Source organism: Neolamprologus brichardi, chromosome 9 (assembly GCF_056152115.1).
Source record: "Neolamprologus brichardi isolate AB-2024 chromosome 9, ASM5615211v1, whole genome shotgun sequence".
NCBI classification, from domain to species: Eukaryota; Metazoa; Chordata; class Actinopteri; order Cichliformes; family Cichlidae; genus Neolamprologus; species Neolamprologus brichardi.
The window spans coordinates 29,999,689-30,019,398 of record NC_142112.1 but is presented as its reverse complement, the minus strand read 5'-3'; the positions used below and the strand labels follow the sequence as shown (position 1 = coordinate 30,019,398).

The 19,710-nt window shown below is 40.5% G+C and overlaps 2 protein-coding genes across 4 annotated transcripts in view; both read left to right on the top strand.

Moving 5' to 3' along the window:
- Positions 1 to 1,366: 1,366 nt before the first annotated feature.
- LOC102794069 (patched domain-containing protein 3-like) lies at positions 1,367 to 8,408 on the top strand. Its single transcript, XM_006799240.3, has 4 exons — positions 1,367 to 2,086; positions 4,211 to 4,332; positions 6,405 to 6,550; positions 6,777 to 8,408. Exons 1-4 carry the CDS (start codon positions 1,367 to 1,369, stop codon positions 8,345 to 8,347), a joined length of 2,559 nt encoding a protein of 852 aa, XP_006799303.1. The 3' UTR covers positions 8,348 to 8,408.
- Positions 8,409 to 14,057: 5,649 nt separating this feature from the next.
- The window catches only part of gpr158a (G protein-coupled receptor 158a), a 96,214-nt gene continuing 90,561 nt past the window's right edge, over positions 14,058 to 19,710 (top strand). For all 3 annotated transcript variants that reach the window (XM_006799242.2, XM_006799241.2, XM_087846287.1), the window contains exon 1: positions 14,058 to 15,307. In XM_006799242.2, the coding sequence (XP_006799305.2) occupies positions 14,430 to 15,307 (878 nt within the window). In that variant the 5' untranslated portion in view covers positions 14,058 to 14,429. The remainder of the gene's footprint in view (positions 15,308 to 19,710) is intronic.

Below are 19,710 nucleotides of genomic sequence, written 5' to 3'. Positions count from 1 at the left end.
GTGTTCATACCTGGAGAAACAAACCGCACCAAGGGGCAAAATGAACCAGAGTTAGATCTAAACACACTAAACACAACATTATACCTGTATAACTGTGTATAAGCTTAAGAAAGGCTTAACTTTTTGACTCTACCAGCTCTTCTACTACTTTTATACCCTCTCTGAATGTCCTGTTCTGACTACCTGGAGGTGCTTGCAATGATCTGGATTTTCTCCAATGTGGCAAAATTGCAACATTTCAGTGAGAATATAATTCTGGGGATTTCCAGCATCTGGACAGTTTGACATAGAAGTTGATGTTCCCTAAGGTCAGTGGGTACAAATGGTCATAACAGGAGATCCAGGTTGCATCATAGCAGCAGCAATGGAAGGTCCAAGTAGTTCACAGGGAGTTGACTTTAATCAATCAATCAATCAAATCAATCAAGGCTTTATTCATCTCTTCCCATTGTTTCAATCCCAGCGGGCAGCCTTGTGGGGGTTTGAACAGCCGGTTCCGCTTTCTTAATTCTTCGATAAGTCAGGGCCAAGCCAGCTCCGATCAGCCAGAACCCTGTTACCATGGTTCCGAATAGGTCGATATCTCCAGCACTCAGGCTCACCCGAGCCCAAACTTCTCATTGAGAAAGGGGTGTCAATTGCATTCAGGGACCAGTTGATCAAATCCATAATTCTCTTTTAGGTTTTAAAGAACAGACTGTGAGAGAGTGTTCCACGGAAAAGTAATACAAAAAACACGAGACTAGACAAGGACATAAGAGGCTAAGCAGGGAAGCTAAGGGAGAGGAGGAGAGGAGCTACATGCTACAGCTTGGCAACAGAAATGCTTTGACCACTTCTTTTAAATTCCAAAATGTCAAAAGAGTCTTCACAGAAAGGGATACTTTGATCCTTAATATGACTAACTAATTTAAGAAGTAATCTAATTTTTTATGAGATTGTTTGTCTTCAGTATTGAGTCTTCTTAAGTAATTTTAGTGACATGACACAACTACAAAGTAATTTAGTTATAAAGTCACATAGTTATAACACAGTTTTACAGGTATAGTTGCAACATAATGTCATAAAATCGGATTTTTCACCGCCCTGGTTATTTTCATTAAGTCAGAGCAAGGTCAGCATTTGGTAATCCTTGTCTAGGTTCACTAATTAGCTTGTTTCCTTTTATCATTTTAAGGGCTTGCCTTATCGTTTTACTGTCGCAGAATAAAAACCGAACACTGAATAATTTGCATGTCATCTTGTTTTTCCTGGAATAAGGGTAGCTCTTCCCAGAAGCAATAAGTATTAGGATTAAGCTTATCTTGACACCCTTTATAAGTGTGCAGTCACACCAGATCCGTGTCACTGCCCTGCAACACTAAGGATGGATTCTAGACGCACTGGCTGCCTAACAAAGCCTCTGTCACGGCTTTTTGAAAATCTTGGATCAAAAGTAGGATCCTATCCATTATATTTTTTCATTGTTCCTGTGTTACTCTCAGCAGCACTCAGCGGGGGCTTCATTTTTCTCGAGGTAAGACGGGACAATAGTCTTGAGCACCAGTTTACGCCAACTAAAGGACCCTCAAAGGCAACCAGAGCCTTTGTGGAAAAAAACTTTCCCTACAATTACTCCATGTTTTCTGAAGACAGGCAGTATGACAAGGGCAGCTTTGCATCCCTCATTGCTGTGGCCAGGAACCGCCGTAATCTACTGGACACACTTGTTTTCGAGGACATCATCTCACTTAACAATAAGATCCTTGATATCACTGTGGACAATAGGACACTGGGCTTCAATGAACTGTGTGCCAGAGCCAACGGAGAGTGTGTTTCAAACATCATCCTGGAAATCCTCAGCTACAGTCTAACCAATCAGACCAGCATCACCTATCCAGTCCACATGCACAAAGCTACTCCACTCTTTCTAGGTGCAGTGCTGGGTGGTGTTATTACAGATGATAGCGACTCAGTCAGAAATGCTGAAGCTGTCAAACTTTTCTACTACTTAGATGATCGGGAAAGCACAGCTGAAGCCTCAAAATTATGGCTGAGAGAATTTAAAAAGCTCCTATCAGACAACACAGACAGCGAACACATTTATGTGAGTATCACATCATTACTCATGTTTTTATTATTCATTTTCTTTTTTAAACTTTAAAGTTGAAGCAAGTAACATAACCTCTCTGAATGCTTGAACGCAAACAGAGATTCTTGGGTGTATTTATTCGATGTGCATTTACGATTAACTGTTTTTCACATGACTGATGAAATGCTTTGCAAAAGCCACAAATACTTTTAACAATGCCATCAAATGATGCTTTTTGTGTTTGGTAATGAGTATTATTATTTTTTAATAAATCTTTCATAAAGTTTTTGCAGTAAATGTGTTAGCAGACTTGTGCTTCTAGCCCAAACTCTTCTAGTCACACGGTTGCAAGAATTGGGGCAAAAACAATGACCTCAATCACAAAAATAAAACAACATAAAATGATCACAGAAAGATACATTTGAGCACAGACCGACTACAGAAAGATTTTAAAGGAGCTAGAAACTACAAACATTTTCTTCATTGGAATGTGCCACCAAAAGCTTTTTGACAAAAAAGCTCAGAGTCAGTTGTAAATTTTGGAAGCATTGTGCGGTTTAATGTTCTACTTGAGTTAAAGACAATTTGGATGAAGGTCAAGTACGTGCCATCAGCAGTGGAAAACTACCAGCCACACTGAGTGGTTGTTTCTTTTTTTTATTGTCCTTTTTTATGTTGTTTGTTCTCTTTACCAACAGCATGGAAAAACCCCATAAAAATACCAAAGTCATGCAAAAACACCCCCACAAAACTTCACGTTACAGTGTTTTTGATTCATAATGCCATTATCAGTGATGGTTTAACAGCTTATTGTAATGTAATTCTAGTTTTAAGCCTCACTTTATTTAGTTAAGTAAAATATGATTTAGGAATAACTACTTTACTTTTATGTTGTTTGACACTGATATTCTCTCATTTTATGCACAAACTAGTTCATGTCTTCCCCCTGTATTTTTTTGGAAAATAACTTTTTAAATCTTCAGTGGGCCAAGCGGAGTCCTCTCTTAGAGGAAGCTCTTTTCTGCCGCTTGTATCTGCGATCTCGTTCTTTCGGTCACTACCCACAGCTCGTGACAATAGGTGAGGGTAGGGACGTAGATTGACTGGTAAATTGAGAGCAATGCTTTTACTTTGGGTTCTCTCTCTTCACCACGACGGACCGGTACAGCGTCACTGCAGCCGGAGCACCAATCCATCTGTCAATCTCCCGCTTCCTTCTCCTGTCACTCATGAACAAGACCCTGAGATATTTAAACTCCTCCACTTGGGGCAGGATCTCATCCTTGACCCGGAGTGAGCACTCCACCTGAGGACCATCGCCTCAGATTTGGAGGTGTTTAATCTCATTCCCACCGTTTCACACTTGGCCACGAACCATTCCAGTGTTAGCTGGAGGCCATCACCCGATAAAGCCAACAGAACCACATCATCTGCGAAAAGCAGAGATGAGATTCTCAGACCACCCAAGTGAAAGCCTCCCACCACTTGGATAGGCCTAGAAATTCTGTCCATAAAATTTACTAACAGAATCAGTGACAAAGGGCAGCCCTGGCTGAGTCCATCATGCACTGGAAACGAGTCTGACTTATTGCCGGCTATGCGGACCAGGCTCTTGATCTCACGATGAAAGGAAACTACAAAAATGGAATAATCACAAACTGAGCCATTAAGAAAGTATTCCTGAACAATAGAGTCATTTATAACCTGAAAATGGTTGTAATGTGAAGTATGCACACATTTCTTTTAGTTGGCAGATGTGTTCCAACATTAAACATGCTCATAACAAGGTCTGAAGATTTCCTTGTTGAACTAACATTGTATGATTTGAAGAACAAGAAACATTTCTGCTGGGTTTCTTTTAAAAGTACTGTACTGCTATCACATAGCGCCATTATATTCATGAGAAGATAAACTTTTATACAGTTTACTTCCAAAAACTGGGCAATTCAATCCAAACAGTCTAAGTGGAGGAACAGGCAAGCATTAAAATCTAAATATTTGACTTTTATGGGTGAACTGCCCTTTTAAATCCAAACTGTTGAGTAACACTGATGTAACAGCTGCCAGGACTTCCATGTGCAATCGTTTTTTGTGACTTAAATGCTCAAGCTGACGTCCTTCTGCTGTGCTCTTTTGTAGGTGTCTTACTACACCTCGAAATCCAAGCAGGATGAGATTGACAGCCACACCACAGATGGCTTCCCCCTATTCCTCATCGCTTATGCCTGTGCTGTCACCGTCTCTGTGATATCCTGCCTGAGGTAAGAAGTGATCAGCAACCGACACGCAGTAAGTGGCAAAATCCAGGATGCAGAGCGCTTGTCTGACCCAGGTCAGGTTACATGTAGTGCAGTACAATTAACTTTTTTTTTTGTTTTCATGTAGATTAAGAAGTTTGAATTCATAGTTACAGTTCTAGTAAAAAGAAATAGACCTTCTTTAAATTCTAAAGACAGTAAAACTAATCTGGTCCTTAACAGTTATGGAAATACAGCCTGAGGTGAAGAATAACGAGGATCTATATCAATGTATAACAGTGTCTTTATTAATTTAACAAACAAAAAGCTGAAGTTGAATCTGAAGCAATGTGTGGAAACCTAACTACACCCCCATGATTCAGAAGCTTGTAAAACCACCTTTAGCCTTAATAATCTGAAGTAACGTGAGCAATTGTTTTACAGCGTTGCTTCAGCTCAGTCCCACCATTTCAGTCAGGTCGAGGCCTGGATCTGGATGTCTCCTGATCTAGTTTCAGTTTTAGCTGTTAGATGGCCTCACGTTTGACTCTAGAATACTTTCGTTATATAGAGGAGTCGATTACTACAAGGTGCCGAGCTCCTGTTGCTGTAAAACAAGTGGAAATTATCACCACTCCTATTAAACACTGATAAGACTCACATGCTTTTGTTGTTGAAAATCAAGCTACAGCCAGAAGCTTAGTCAAAGAGAGAAGCTGCTGGCCTAGTTTTGTCTTGAGGTAAAGAGTAATAATATCTCACTTAAATCTTTTGTACTTGGAAAAGTTGTTATTGCGCTTTGATTTATGATCCAACTGAAGAAGCACAATCTCAATTACTGAGCTCAAGAGCTTCAGAGTTACACATCGGAGGCATTTTTTTTTTTACCTTTATCTGAGCCAAACATTGTTTCCATTTTTCATTTTTAAAGCAGCTGATGCCTCTATCTTCAAACTGTTTGAAGACAGACGAACGTATGGTGAACAGCGCTTTTAAAAACAGTTCATGTCACATGAAATGTCGTCTATTTTCTGAGACTGACACCCTCCCCACTTTTAAGATTAGGTTATAACTTTCCTTTTTGACAACACGTATAGGCAGGACTTGATCAGGTGTCCCTGAATCCTCCTTTAGTCACACTGCAATAGTTCTAGGCTCCCATGATGCATCCAAATATTTAATCTTTACCCAATCACTCTGTGTTTATACACAACACTGCATTTAATCATTGGTAATATTACTCTGACTCTCTTCCACAGTTCGTCTTTGTCTTCTTCCCATCACCCCCATCTGGTAACAGCAGATGGCCTCCCCTCCCTCAACCTGGTTCTGTCAGAGGTTTCTTCCTGTTAAAAGGGAGTTTTTTCTTCCCACTGTCACCAAGTGCCTTCTCAAAGGGATTTTCTCTGTATTATTGTAGAGTCTTTAAAAGTTTCTTGACGTGTTATCACTAACAACTTCAATTAATCAACAACACGCTGTGCACTTAATCAGTAAAATTCTTACTTACTTTTCAATTTACATAAAAATATTATTAGAACAAACTTACATGTTAGGTTAACACACAACTGTCCAAATCCTCCATATTTTTCTTAAAAAATTCTACATTTCTATATTTAGCTTAAATGTAGATTTTTTATAATCTTATTCCACAGATTTTTAAGGCAGCATGTATCTTTTTTCCTGGATATTTCACCAGGTAATAATTAACAACAGGGAATATAACATATAACTTGGGTAACGGGGAAAGATAATAATTAACAATCAGGTCAATATATTTACCTTCTGTTTCTCTTTTTATGACGGGACATTTTCAGAACGTGTGATAGCTATTGTTTATCAGGTTTATGGCTCAGATTGTGTCAGCTGTTGCTACCTCTGTATTAACTATGAACAAGAGGCTTTTTTTTACAAGCTTCACTTTACAAATTGTAAGAACATCCACAATAAAAGGTCATATTTAGGAAGTTGTTTTGTTATAAAACATCCAACAATGATCCTTTACCGGCTGCTCAGAAAAACTGGACCTTGCCCTCAGTTCACTGTTATCTTTATCATCTGTATGGATTTAAATACAATTTATTCCTCCCTGGCAGGCTGGACAATGTGAGGAACAAGGTGTGGGTGGCTGTCTTCGGTATCCTCTCCGCTGTGCTGGCAGTTCTGTCTGGCTTTGGCCTGCTGCTTTACATCGGAGTGCCGTTTGTTATCACCGTCACAAACGCCGTTTTCCTTTTACTTGGTGAGAAAAATTCACTCTTGGCTTCTTTCTTTCCACACTTTAGTTTTAGCTTTTAGCTGGAAGTGCAAAACCAGCCAAGTAATTAAAAATGTAATAAAAGTAATAAAGGTGACGACATAAAAAAGTTTCAGTGGTGTTTTATAAGGTGGTGACTTCATTCGTTTATAAGCATGTGAGTCATGTGAGTACCGTAAAACTATCACGAACTGTTATCACTTTTTTCCAGGAATTGGTCTGAACAACATGTTCATAATGGTGTCTGACTGGCAGCACACACATGTGAATGACCCGGTCCCAAAGAGGATGGCTCACACTTACAAAGAAGCCATCATGCCCATCACCATCACCGCTGTGACCGATGTTCTCAAGTTCTTCATAGGTGTCAAGTCTTACTTCCCATCCATGCAGGCCTTCTGCTTGTACACCAGCACCTCAATCATATTCTGTTACATCTACACCATCACCTTCTTTGGAGCCTTCTTGGCTTTAAATGGGCGGCGGGAAGGCAGCAACAGGCACTGGCTGACCTGCAAGCGAATCCCATCAGACAGACCTAAAAATCGCTCTGAGCTATACAGCATCTGCTGCGTGGGAGGTGACTTTGATAAGAGCACTGGAGCAGAGAAGATGCAACCAGTCAGCTATATCTTTAAGGATTACTACGGCCCGTTTTTGATCAAACCCTGGGTCAAGGGAATGGTAATCATCTTCTTTGTGGCCTATTTAGCTGTAAGCATTTATGGATGCCTCCATGTACAGCAGGGGTTTGAGCTTCACGACCTGGCAGCTGATGACTCCCCTGTTAACACATTCAACAGGAAGGATCGGCATTATTTCTATGATTATGGCCCATCTGTGATGGTTATTATCAGTGAGCCTTTTCCATACTGGGATGAAACCAAGCGGCACGAACTCCAGGCATGCATTGAGGACTTTAAAGGGCTCCACATTGTAGATAAAGACATTTTTTCATCCTGGCTGGACTCTTATTTGTTGTATGGGCAGGCAAATAATTTAACCCTTAATGATAAAGATGCCTTCCTCAAAAATCTCCCTCATTTTTTTGAATTATTCCCTTTCTACCAGCAAGATGTGAACATCACCGGAGATGTCATCCACACCTCCCGAGTTTTCGTACAGATGGTTGATATTGACAGTGGCAGCATGGAACTTTATGCACTTAAAGCACTTCGGTCCACTTCAGCTGATTGCAGAGCAGCTTCTTTATTAGTCTATAACCAGAAATTCATCTTCTTTGACCAGTATGATGTTGTAGTGAGCAGCACGATCAAAAATGTTGGTGTGATCGCAGGTGTGATGTTCATCGTCTCTCTCCTGCTCATTCCTAACCCTGTCTGCTCATTTCTGGTGACTTGTTCGATTGGTTCGGTGACTGTAGGCGTGATCGGCTTCATGGCGCTCTGGGACATCAGCCTGGATTCCATATCCACGATCATTTTCACCGTCTGCATTGGCTTCACTGTCGATTTCTCCGCTCACGTGTCTTACGCCTTCGTCTCCAGCAAAAAGACGGACCCTAATGCAAAGGCTGTGGATGCTCTCACACATCTGGGGTTCCCCGTCCTCCAAGGTGGCTTGTCCACCATTTTTGGGGTGTCAGTGTTGTCTGTATCAAAGTTTAACACCTTTAGAACATTTTTTAAGATTTTTTTTCTTGTCGTGTTTATCGGGATGGTTCACGGCCTTGTTTTCATCCCAGTAATCCTGACAATATTCACACGCAGGTCAGAAAAGGATAAGAGCAAAGAGAACACTATGAAAGTCACCAAACTATAACCAAAGTGGCTACAGTAAGGACTTTTAGTCAGATTCAATTTTAGATGATATTAGAACAGCTGCTTTGAAAGTAAGTGAGTATAAGTTAGATTTATTTAAATAACAACCTTACAAGTGAAAATTATTTAGACTTTATGATGTAAGATATTCATTTATGAATGTGTTGTATTGTCTAAATTAGAACTCCAAAATCTGACACGGTGCCCCTCCCAGTTTATTTATTCTTGTTTTAGACACATTGCCAGTGGCTAAAACAACCTTGTTTGATCTTGTTTGAGATGCTTCACTGATTTATTGACAAATGTAAACAATAAAATCAAGTATGAACACTTAAACTAAAGTCTTATTGACATTGGATCTCAGCTACAGTGAATATTTTTCAGTGCATTATGTGTTTTGTCTGCATTGCATTGTGGGATCCTTATGCTGTTACAGTGTCCCATGCATGCACATTCCAGCAAACAGTATGCATCTCACTACTGTTGGGTGCATGATAAATGGTGAACAGACTGGTTCTAATATAATGCTTTTCTTCGCACTTTTATGTCTACTTGAGCGCTTAAAGCGCTTAATACAACATACCGGATTCATCCATTCACACACCCATTCACGCAAGCATGTTATTTTATGTCCAAGTGCCTTCTGTCTAACATTCACACACATTCACACTCCTGTGTATGCATCGGGTACAACTCGGGGTTCAGTATCTGGAGCAGCAGCGATTGAACCGCCAACCTTCCAATTAGTACACAAACTGCTCTACCTGAGCCACAGCCACCCCCCTGCATAATAAGGTCTTGAACTATTAAAACAAAATCTCACAATGTGCACCGTAAAAAAAAGAAAAAAAAAGATTTAACAAAAAAATCCTTAAAAAATATTCTGCGAGCTAGAAATGTTGCAATAATGAAAATATGATCTTCAAGTTGACGCAATATAGACTCAAAATCTACAAAATACTGAAATAGTTCAGCTGATGTAATAAATATATATATATATATCTTTCAGGGTTTTCACTTAAATATAAGTGTAATTTCTGAACATCCCTAAAACGCATATGGTGCAAACTCACCTTTTCACTAGCCCTTGACACCAACAAGTCATAATGAATCTGCCAAGAGAAAGAGTAACAAATGTGGGAACAGGGGACACTTAAATAGGTAAATAGATCAATCTGTCTAAATCCAAAGAGGCATACTACTTAATGCTAATTATTTTGTACAGGTAGCTGAAAAGCTAAAACTGCTAACATCACCTCAGCCATTAGCATTGCTAGCAAGTCCGCTCTCCTCTTAATATCATGAGAGGGAAGATTTGGTTCAATAGTTTCTATTGTTATTATTTTACTAAACTTTTACCAATTTTGGTAATATGAAATACATCAACTGTGAAATTAGGGTAATGATAGCTTTTGATACGATACTTGCAGATTTTATACACTCATAAAAAAACATTGATACAATTTTTCCACCAGTTTTGTGGTGATAACCTCTGTAATTTCACAACATGTCTGTTAATGAATAAACAAACCAATGTAAAATTACAGTAAAATTCCTTTTTCCTCTGTCATTTTTTGTGTTATTTTACACTAATTTCATCACATTTTCAATATGTTTGTACAGCATAAAGCTAGTTTTCAGTAGTTATATCTTTTAACTAAAGAAGGCATCTCAGCATATTATGTTTACATTTTTTCTGTGTAAAAGTAAATAAAATGTTTCCGTTATTTTACGTTAGAAACGCAATATAGAGACTATTTTATTTTTGTAATTTTACTAATTGATAAACCAAACTAGTTTTATGTTTTTTAAAAAATATGTTTGATGCATTTAGTGAGAAGAAAAAAATCTTGAGACAAAAACTTTGCATTGTTTATGGTTTGTTTAAAATTGAGGAAGGCAAAACTAACCCACAAAGACACTTGTTTGGGATGTAAAGGAATAGAAGAGTTCCATGATGGATCATACGCAGCCAGCAAATCAAACTGTATTATGATATCATGTCAGTATGGACCAAAGTCTCCAAGGAATGTTTCCAGCACCTTGAATATGCCATGAAGAATTAAGGCAGGTGAGCGTATGATGTTGTCTAAAATCTACCAGTTAAGGAAATCCTGATAGTTATCTTAATGCCATTATTTCCATTAAGATAATCAGAGAGATAAGATGACTTTTATCTGGATAAATCGCTGCAAAAGTTAAATGAATGTTTATGAATTACTAACGTGAATGTCTATTTTTCTACTCTTTTTATCACTGCCTGGTTAGACAATAAAGAGTGGCATTTATATTGTGCTTTTTCCCTCTTATTAACCACTCGAAGGGCTTTATACTACAAGCCCCTTTCACCCACTCATTCATACAGACCTTTATTTATCACACTCACACATCGATAGATACATCACGGACAATCTGGGGTTTACTTTCTTGTTTCAGGAAACTTCACCATGCAGACTGGAGGAGCTGATTAGTGGATGACTGTAACTCCTGAGCCACCGCTGCCAGTATGTGGCTTTGAATAGTGCCCTAAAATACCATTACATAGATTTCAGAAGCAATCGGGACTCAAAAACAATTGCAAAGCTGCCATTCAAATGTCACATTATTCCAAACTGTCCATAATTAAGCTGCACCACAATTTCTCAGTTTCAGGAAGTGGTGTTGGTGGCATATTCATCATAATGGCCTCCAACTGGCAGCGCATTAAAAACAAGAACCCATACAGATGGCTCACACCTCAAAAGGAAGCGTTATGTCCACCAAAGCTACCACCACCATCCTTGTGATCATGACTGATGTTTAGAATTTTTCTATTGTTTCAGTTGCATTCATTTGTAGCATTTTGCACAGAACTATAAACCGCTGGAGACCTTCTAAAGGAAAACAGAAAGGAAATAATAATAATAACTTCATTATAGATATGCTTTATGCTTGTTGCTGTAGATGGGTTAACATTTAGTGTGCATATAGACTTTAAATATTAGAATGTAAATTGTGAGTATTCTTATTTGAAGACTTTCCAAAGAATAAAACAACACAGTGAATTGGGACAGATAAACTGAATAAAGTGGTTCTTACTGCTTTTTCCACTCTAGGGTAATGCAGAGTGAATGCTAATCAGGTTGCTTAGGATCAAGTGTTTTGTGTACAGCGGTGCTGCAACGGTAGCTGCTGGTGTCTTGTTGTCGGCTCTTTACTTGCAGATATGAAGAGTTTAACAAAGAGGAAGAGAAGTAAGGAGCCTTGGATTCAGCTTTACTCTAAGTAGAACTTAAACCCCCCCCCCCAAAAAAGAAAAGTCTTCTGGTTTTAACTTTCTGCATCTTTCATGGCTGCTGCACAGCTCTGTCACCCTCCGTCATGCCTGTCTTCCCTCGCCCTGCTTCCTAGGCGAGATGCCTCTGGGCTGCACAGCATGACATGAGATGGCCCTACACCCAGGACGAAGGCAGAGATGGAGAGAGTGTGGGTGTATGTAAGAGCATCAACTGATAAGAAGAGGGATTGGAGATAACATAAAAAAACTCATCGTGTTCCTCTTTTTCCTGTGTAGTAAAATCCCACATCTGTTAGTGCACTTTTACATGTCTAACACTAGTTTTTATTAGAATTTATAGAAAAAAAACAATATGTTGCAAAAAAAGATAACTTATTCTCTCATAAAATAAAGCACCTAATTATATATTTAGAGATGGAACTGGGGTGTTACGTGCTAAAGCACTACTATTGTAGGATGCTTATTTGCACTTGAACCTCTGGTGGAAATTTTGTACCATAATGTTATTCAATGCTCTTAAAAAGTGGTGAAAATTAGAGGCAGGGGGACACATTAATTTATATATTACATATATTTGTTATTTATTCAGATGTGAACTGGTATTTGCGTAGCACTTCTTTAATTTTAACCAAAGCTTCAAATGTTTTCTGATCTCACATTTGATTTTACTGCATGCCAGTGTGAATGATAGGTGTGTCTACATGCCTTATTAATGTGTGCATTCAGTGATGTCTTGAGTATGCATACCATGCAAGGCTTTGGACATGCATGTTAGGGTCGCAGGGAGACTGAAGATCTCATGAAAGTTCAACTCCAGAATCTTTTTGCTGTTACCTTCTGCACCACTGTGTCACTGAAATAAAGACAGAACTTTCTGTTTTTACATTTTTTTGTTTGTTTTACATTTTAGGTCAGGAAAAGACTGAGAGGAACAGACTGAGGAACACACATTTTATTGCCCCCCAAAAGTTAAACGCAGTTATCTTGTGGTCAGTTTTTGTACCTACAATTCAGTCGTATCTCCTAAACTCATCAAATGTAGGTAAACACAAAGTTATTGTTTTAAAAGTGCGGTAAGGATAGATTCACTGTCTGTGCGTGTCTGTGCATGCCTGTCTAAATATTAACAGTGAGTGACACAGACTGACTTTTTATGTAAATTAAACCCAAACATACCAGCTGTATTTTAGAGAAACCAGTTTGAATCTCAGAACAAAAGAGTGACAAAATGTTGGAAAAGTCAGAACTTTGCTGCTCTTACTTCCCTGCACAACAGTGCAGTTTTGGACCAAAAGGCTCGATAAAGAGGGCATGAATCTTTTTTAGACCATAAACAAAGTTCAGAAACAAAGGAAATCCAAAAATTGAAGATCACACAGTTGGAAACCTAACAGCTGAGCATGACGGATGCATGCTGTGCCCCATACTGAAGGGAAGACAGGACTATTTATACACAGAGGGCTCCTTGGAAAGATTACTGCAGGCATATAAACAACAATGAAACCAATCAGAAAACACGCAATCATATATTAGATGAAAACAACTCAAAAAAGAAAGTCTTAAGCCAACACAGGCATCATCGCAAGGTTTAAGTGAGCAGCACGTTGTTGTTGTGGTTAAACCGAGATTGGAGGCTTGGCTTTAATTTCTATTGTAGAAAAACCTTTAGCCAAAACACGAGAACCTCTCATCCAAATGACTTCAGATTTGGTGGTGCACTTTTTCATCTATCCAACAATACACCAGCATATTTTTAAATGTGAAGGTCAGGTGAATTGTTGTGGAAGCAGGTGAAAATCAGAGAAACGCAGATAAATTATTAGTCAGAAGCATTTCAGCTTTCAGATCTGAAGATAGCAGCCTATAGCAGATGACATGTTTTTCAATTTAGAAAGAAAAGATGAATCCAGTCTGCACCTTGCTCCAAAAGTTTACAATCATGAATCAAATCGTATTTAATAAAGATTTCCCCTCACTGATGATAGAAAAAAAATCTTAGTCTCCGAAAATTGATCTAAAATTAAGTGCTTAATCGTGATAAATCGGCTGAGGGTGACTTTGTCTGTTTCAGCGTCGGACAGCTCCTTCAGTGCTTCATCGGTTTCAGCGCCGGACAGCTCCTTCACCGCTCCACCAAACACCGCTCCGAGATTGACAGAAGAAGCGGCCACACGCGGATCAATGGCGCTCCTGGAGCCCCTATGAGATGACGAAGACGACGGGCTTTGAAAGCGCACGGATCCTGATGTTGCTTCTTCGTGGCTTTTATAGGCCTGCTTAATGCTTGCTGTGGTCGGAAGAGGGCGGAGTGCGTTTGCCATCCAAGTGAGAAGCTCCTCGACTCGGTGCCTCCTAAAAAAAGCATATAAATATAATAATAACCGCCCCTTACCCCTCCCTCCTCCTCGTTTTGATTCAGTCTGTGTAGCCTACACGCAGAAGGAGAACGTCCGCGGCACAGCAAAGCCAACACAGTCTTGTCTACAGTGTGTGAAAGAGAGGGAGAGAGAGAGGTGGGGGGAAACAGCTGCAAGCGGATACTCAACATCAACAAGCTGTATGAGGCATCTGTGAGGAAGAAGAAGGCATTTGACGAGGGAAGGGGTTCCTGGCGGGTTTCCCTCTTTTTGTGATTTCAAGAACAGAGGCGTGGAGCTCAGAAGAATATCCTACAAGTGGTGAAGCGATGGTTTAGCGGGGCAATTTGATAGGTTCTCTGTGTTTTTTCTACAGCACACTCGCCCGACGACACTGTTAATTCCGAGCAGCAATCCCCCAAACATCTGTGGTCGCTCTCTGGAGGGAGATGGCTGTTTTCCGGCTGTCGCTGCTGCTGCAAGTTGGATTTGTGATCGGATCAAACCTTAAATACGCGGAATGGTCAGGGCACGGGGAGGATAACGGGGCACGGGAGGCGATTCACGGCGCTCAGACGCACCGCTGGCAGCTGGCGCATCTCCGTGCGCCTCATCACGCTGCCGGGGAGACGGCGGAGCTGCCGCAGAAGACAGACGAGCTTCTACCCAGGGTCGTCACGGCTTTTTTACACACCGGGGACTCGACCACCTTAAAGCATGCCAACTGCTCGCGAAAGTACGAGCTCACCTCTCTGCGGGGAAGGTCACACGCTACCCCGCATTACTCCATGAGCAGCGTGCTGGATACGGTGCTGCACGCCACAAACTTCCTCAACATGATCCTGCAAGCCAACAGGTCCAGGGAGCACAACCTCCGGCGAGACATTGAGTGGTACCACGCGTTAGTCAGGAGTATACTGGAGGGAGACGCCAAGATTCACCGGGCGGTTGTTACTTTTAGCGGGGATTCATCCTTCCCGGGGCCCTCGGTTCTTCTTCAAGCCACCAGGGCCGGCGGTGAAATAGTACTCCAAGACCTCTCCAACATGGCCCACCGACATCTGCACAACCGCACGGCGGAGACAGAGTGGTACCACGAAATAAAAGACAGGAAGAACCCCAATTTCCATAAAAGAGCGCTGAGCCAAGATTTCAGATCGGTGGACAATTCAATGAAAAGAGGAGAGAGTTTTATTCCGGACAAGACGCACGTCAGATGGTCTGCGCCCTACTTGGAGTGTGAGAATGGGAATTTTGTTCCCCGTTGGCTTTTGACCTTATCTGCTGCCTTCTATGGCCTGAAATCCAACCTGGCTCCTGAATTCAGGTAAGCACAGAGGGTCCAAACCTGAGCTATGATGTGGAGGAACACAATATATATGCAACACAAGCTCTAAAGGTGATTTATATGTATATATACACACTGTATATTTCTTTATTACCTTTTAAAACCACATTTGCAAAGCCTAACACAAATGTGCAGCGCCTTCACTTTTTCAGCAGAACAATATATTTATGTAACAATGACTTTTTTTGTCAACCTAAAGGTGTGCTCAGGTGAGCTTACCCTCCACTACATCTCCAAACCTGGATAAAGCTTTATAAGGTGATCATACCTGCCTTACAGCTTCCCACTAGCCTCCTCTTGTTACATGAGGGTGGGGGTGGGTGGGGGTGGGGGTGGGGGGGGGGGGGGGGGGAGTTTCTTCTCTCCTCCAGTCTGACAAGACGGCGGGGTGCTAAAAATAACCCAGGGTGTTACTGGATGCAACAGCGGTGGAAACCTCTGGCTGCAGGCCCTAATTCATTTTTCAAACTCACCGGGGATGCACTCAGGAAATGCCTTGTGCCCTTTCTTTTACCTTCTTCAAGAGAGGAGGCTGTTAAATCTGCAATGAGTTCCGTAAGAAAAACAAGCTCAGCAGCAGCAGCAGCAGCAGCAGCAGCAGATGAGGATATTTGGTTGAATTTCTCCAAACCATAAAACCTCCTCGGCTGCAGCTCGATGCTATAATGAGCCATGTTTTATTCCAGCAATAGTGACATGCACTGAAAGAGTCAAGTGTTAAAGCTCCATAGGATCCCGACTAACATCTCCTCAATGAATATTTAATCCAGATCACTAGTTGTGTTTGTACTGCCTTCAATGAATCTTTCATTGATACATTCTAGTTGCTCACAGGCTGGCACGGATTGCAAATGAGCAAAAACCTGCAGTGATTATACTGTAATAGGCTATCAGCTACCTGGTGTTATCCCACAGTAAATCCTCTCAGAGCAGCTTCACAGCAAAGCTCAGACTCCCACTAAAGCAACCTGAAGTCAAACCTGTCTGACACACCAACTCTAGTTTATTAGTGAAACCAGACTTTTTGTTTGGAGATTTTTTTGTCCCCAAAGGATCTGAGTTACAGACATTTTTATTAAACCAGTTCAGCTGAAGCCTTCTCCATAACCCACTGCAGGCGATGTATAGGTATTTGTATTGTGTGAAATCCCTGAAAAGCTGTCTGTAAAGAACAGTAAAGAAACAGGAGAGTACAATCTATACCATAATTTACAGGTAAGTGTTTTACCAATCAGAATATTTACATTTTAGTGCTTTTCTTGGTTCTTGGAGCATTAAAATCTTCTAAATATCTCCTCATACTCTTAAAGTAGACATGAAACACTACATGTATAAAGGCTAATTTACACGCCATTTGTTCTCTACACCCTAACTGATGAGGAAAAATCAGAGTGTCGGACTTCAGCTTGTCTGTCTGGTGAACTATCAGTGCACCTGACTCAAACAGGCTCTCCCCCACACAGTCCTCATTTAGAAAATGCTCTAAAAACCCTAAAATTATGGCCAGTAGCTGGATTTTCCCATTTCAGTGCAGCTAGCAAAACAGCGAAGAACCACTTAATGCTAAAGAGACTGAAAGTGAACAGTATATCGTATTTTTTTTTATTATTTTAAATATTATTGTTATTTATTTATTTTTTACAAAACCCCATTGCTACAGTCAGTTGCAGTCCAAAAGTCCTTAGGCTGCTTTTTAGTTTTTGTGTCCTTATTTTCCACTGAGGTATCGGTTCTGACACTAGTTAGGTAACTGAGTGTATCAAAAGAAAAGAAAAGAATGCAAAATGAAGCACAAATACTTTTGTGTGTGTGGCTTGTTTCAGACATTAATATAAGTTAAATATAAATATTCAAATAAAAAGTAAAGTCTCCCTAAAAAAAAGAGTAAAAATAAGAAAAACTAAGGAGCTTTAAATATTCCAAAGTTAAAGCGCATAGGTTTGTGCTATTAAAGAACGGATTTAGTCTATTGGTTAATTCCACAGTTTAAACCAATGATGAACTTCATGCCACTCCAGACTGCCCTCATGTTGGTCTGCTGGATTTTCCACTCCAGTTTTCTCCTGTAGTTGTCCATGTCCTCCTTGATGGATTTCTTTAGGATACTTTAAGCTTCTCTCTCCTCCATACTGCCAGCTCTGAAGGTCCTCGTTTTCTTTTTAAGGAATGCTTTGATGTCCTTTGTTACACATGATTTGTTGTTGTTCCTTTGGAATTATGGAGTCGGTGCAGAAATTTATGTAGACTGATCAATTTTACGCTCCCATCAATGTCCTCTCACTACGACTCACAGAGGACTGGCCAACCATTCACCTCAGAGCGGCCTGGCAGGGCCACAAAAGCATCCTATGACCATATACTCACCATCCGTGTGGTCAGAGGCTGCTTCTTGACTAGAGGGACACAGTAGAGGGTTAGGTGAATCAGGTTGCGATCTGAGCTACCAAGCAGGATGAAGGAGGAGGAATAGTATTAGTCCTTAACATTTGCATAAGATCTGCTGTTTTTTCATCTCTCCTGCTCTGAACATAAATATGTGAGAATAGTCTTCTCTCAAAAATGCACGTTGCTTTTCTGATTTATACCAAGCCATATTAAATCAAGCCACATAAGCAGTTTTAATCAATTGTGTACTTTCAACTGCACTGGCGCGTGGCATGTGTACCACTTGGCTTTGAAATACATATTTTGCACAGTCAAGCTCAGTGTTGGTCAAGTTACTTGAAAAAAGTAATCAGTAACTAATTACTGATTACTTCCCCAAAAAAGTAATCCCGTTACTTTACTGATTACTTGTTTTCAAAAGTAATTAATTACTTAGTTGCTTAGTTACTTTTTAAAAACATGATTTACAACCTGAATAGGTGATAAAGCGATAGATCTTTTAGCCCAATTCTACTTTTTCTGCATAATCCATCATACAAAATGTAATCAAATGGAAAAGTCTATTTTTAAAACTTGTTTTATTAGTTTTAATCTTTTAACTTTATGCATCAAGCAAAGATTTAATTTTATGCAACATTCACTGACTGGAAGGAATTTGTTTAACATTTAAACCTATTTTCAGCACATTCCAGCACATAAAATAAAATATTTTTTTGTGTTTACACTCACTCTTTCAAATAAATGCAAGTGAAACACATCAGAAAATAAATAAAATCAAAGACTAGCGGTCCTGGTGCTCTATTTTCACCTGTACAGCAGGAGGAGCGTAGGCGGAGGTTTACCCTGGTGAAGGTGTGCCGCAGCCGTCAGTGGAAGAATCCGGGAATTTCTCTGTGAATTTCACATTACGTGGTAGCGCACTCGGTGCTTTCTCGGAAGTTAAGGGGTTTTCTTCAACAGACGCTAATGTTTTTGTCACTTTTTACGGAATCAAACTCAAAGTAAGGTCAGTACTTCCATGCTTTAAACGCTGCATGCTCATACTCTCTCCCGCACTCGATATATTATCCATTGTTGATTTGCACACAGCTATTGCCACGTCGCACTCGCTTACGTCATTGTCATGAGACACTCTCGCAAGAAAATCACGGTTTTAGTAACGCAGTAACGCAGTAATGCAGCGTGCTTATGGGAAAGTAACGGTAATCTAATTACCGTTTTTGCAATAGTATCCCTTACTTTACTCGTTACTCGAAAAAAGTAACGCGTTACTGCCCATCTCTGGTTAAGCTCTTCTTTTTTTCCACATTGTCGTGCCCTTTTCCCAGGTTTGTATCTTTCCTCACAGCCGTCTTTCTGACGCTTGTATCAGAGTAGCAGGCGGCTCACCCTGCATCCTCCCAGCGCCTCAGCAGCCTGCCAGATAAGAAACAGGAGAGGAAAGGAAGTGCTAGCTAATATAGCTGCCTCAGACATCAGTTCTCCTCCGCTTCCCCTCCAGATGAATACACAATCAATACAACAATGAATTAATAATGAAAGATGTAGAACAACAACCCTGCACGGGCTGTCTTTATTTCCAGCCCCAAGTCACTTCCTCTTTGGGGTGATGATGTTGCAAGAAGCAAGGTGACTCGTTTGGACTTTTTCGTGCCTCTGGCATATGGAAATTAACACAAACCGAGACTACCCCCCCGTCGCCCTTTTTGCTTGTTGAACGTGCAGGTGCTAAACAACTTATGTGACTTGTCGAAGCAGAAGTGTGCGGACGTTGGTTTGCGATAGATCGACCTGTTGTTTCTGCGAAGGTGCAAGAAATCGCACCTCTCGCACTTCGTCTCTTTCCTTTCCAGTCTGTCTCTTCAGCTGCGCTCAAGGCACAGGGGAGACAGCTTAGCCCGCACAGAGAGGATTGGCTGTTTCCAAGTGTGCAGTGTGTATCTGTGTGTGTGTGTGTGAGCGTGTGAATGCCATTGGTGGAGGTTCAGACATTCTTC

Bases quoted from the DNA above. Each gene is read 5' to 3' on its own strand.
- LOC102794069 (XM_006799240.3), top strand. From the start codon at position 1,367: ATGGATTCTAGACGCACTGGCTGCCTAACAAAGCCTCTGTCACGGCTT. The intron at 2,087-4,210 runs GTGAGTATCACA...GCTCTTTTGTAG, and splicing joins CAGACAGCGAACACATTTAT to GTGTCTTACTACACCTCGAA. The intron at 4,333-6,404 runs GTAAGAAGTGAT...CCTCCCTGGCAG, and splicing joins TCTGTGATATCCTGCCTGAG to GCTGGACAATGTGAGGAACA.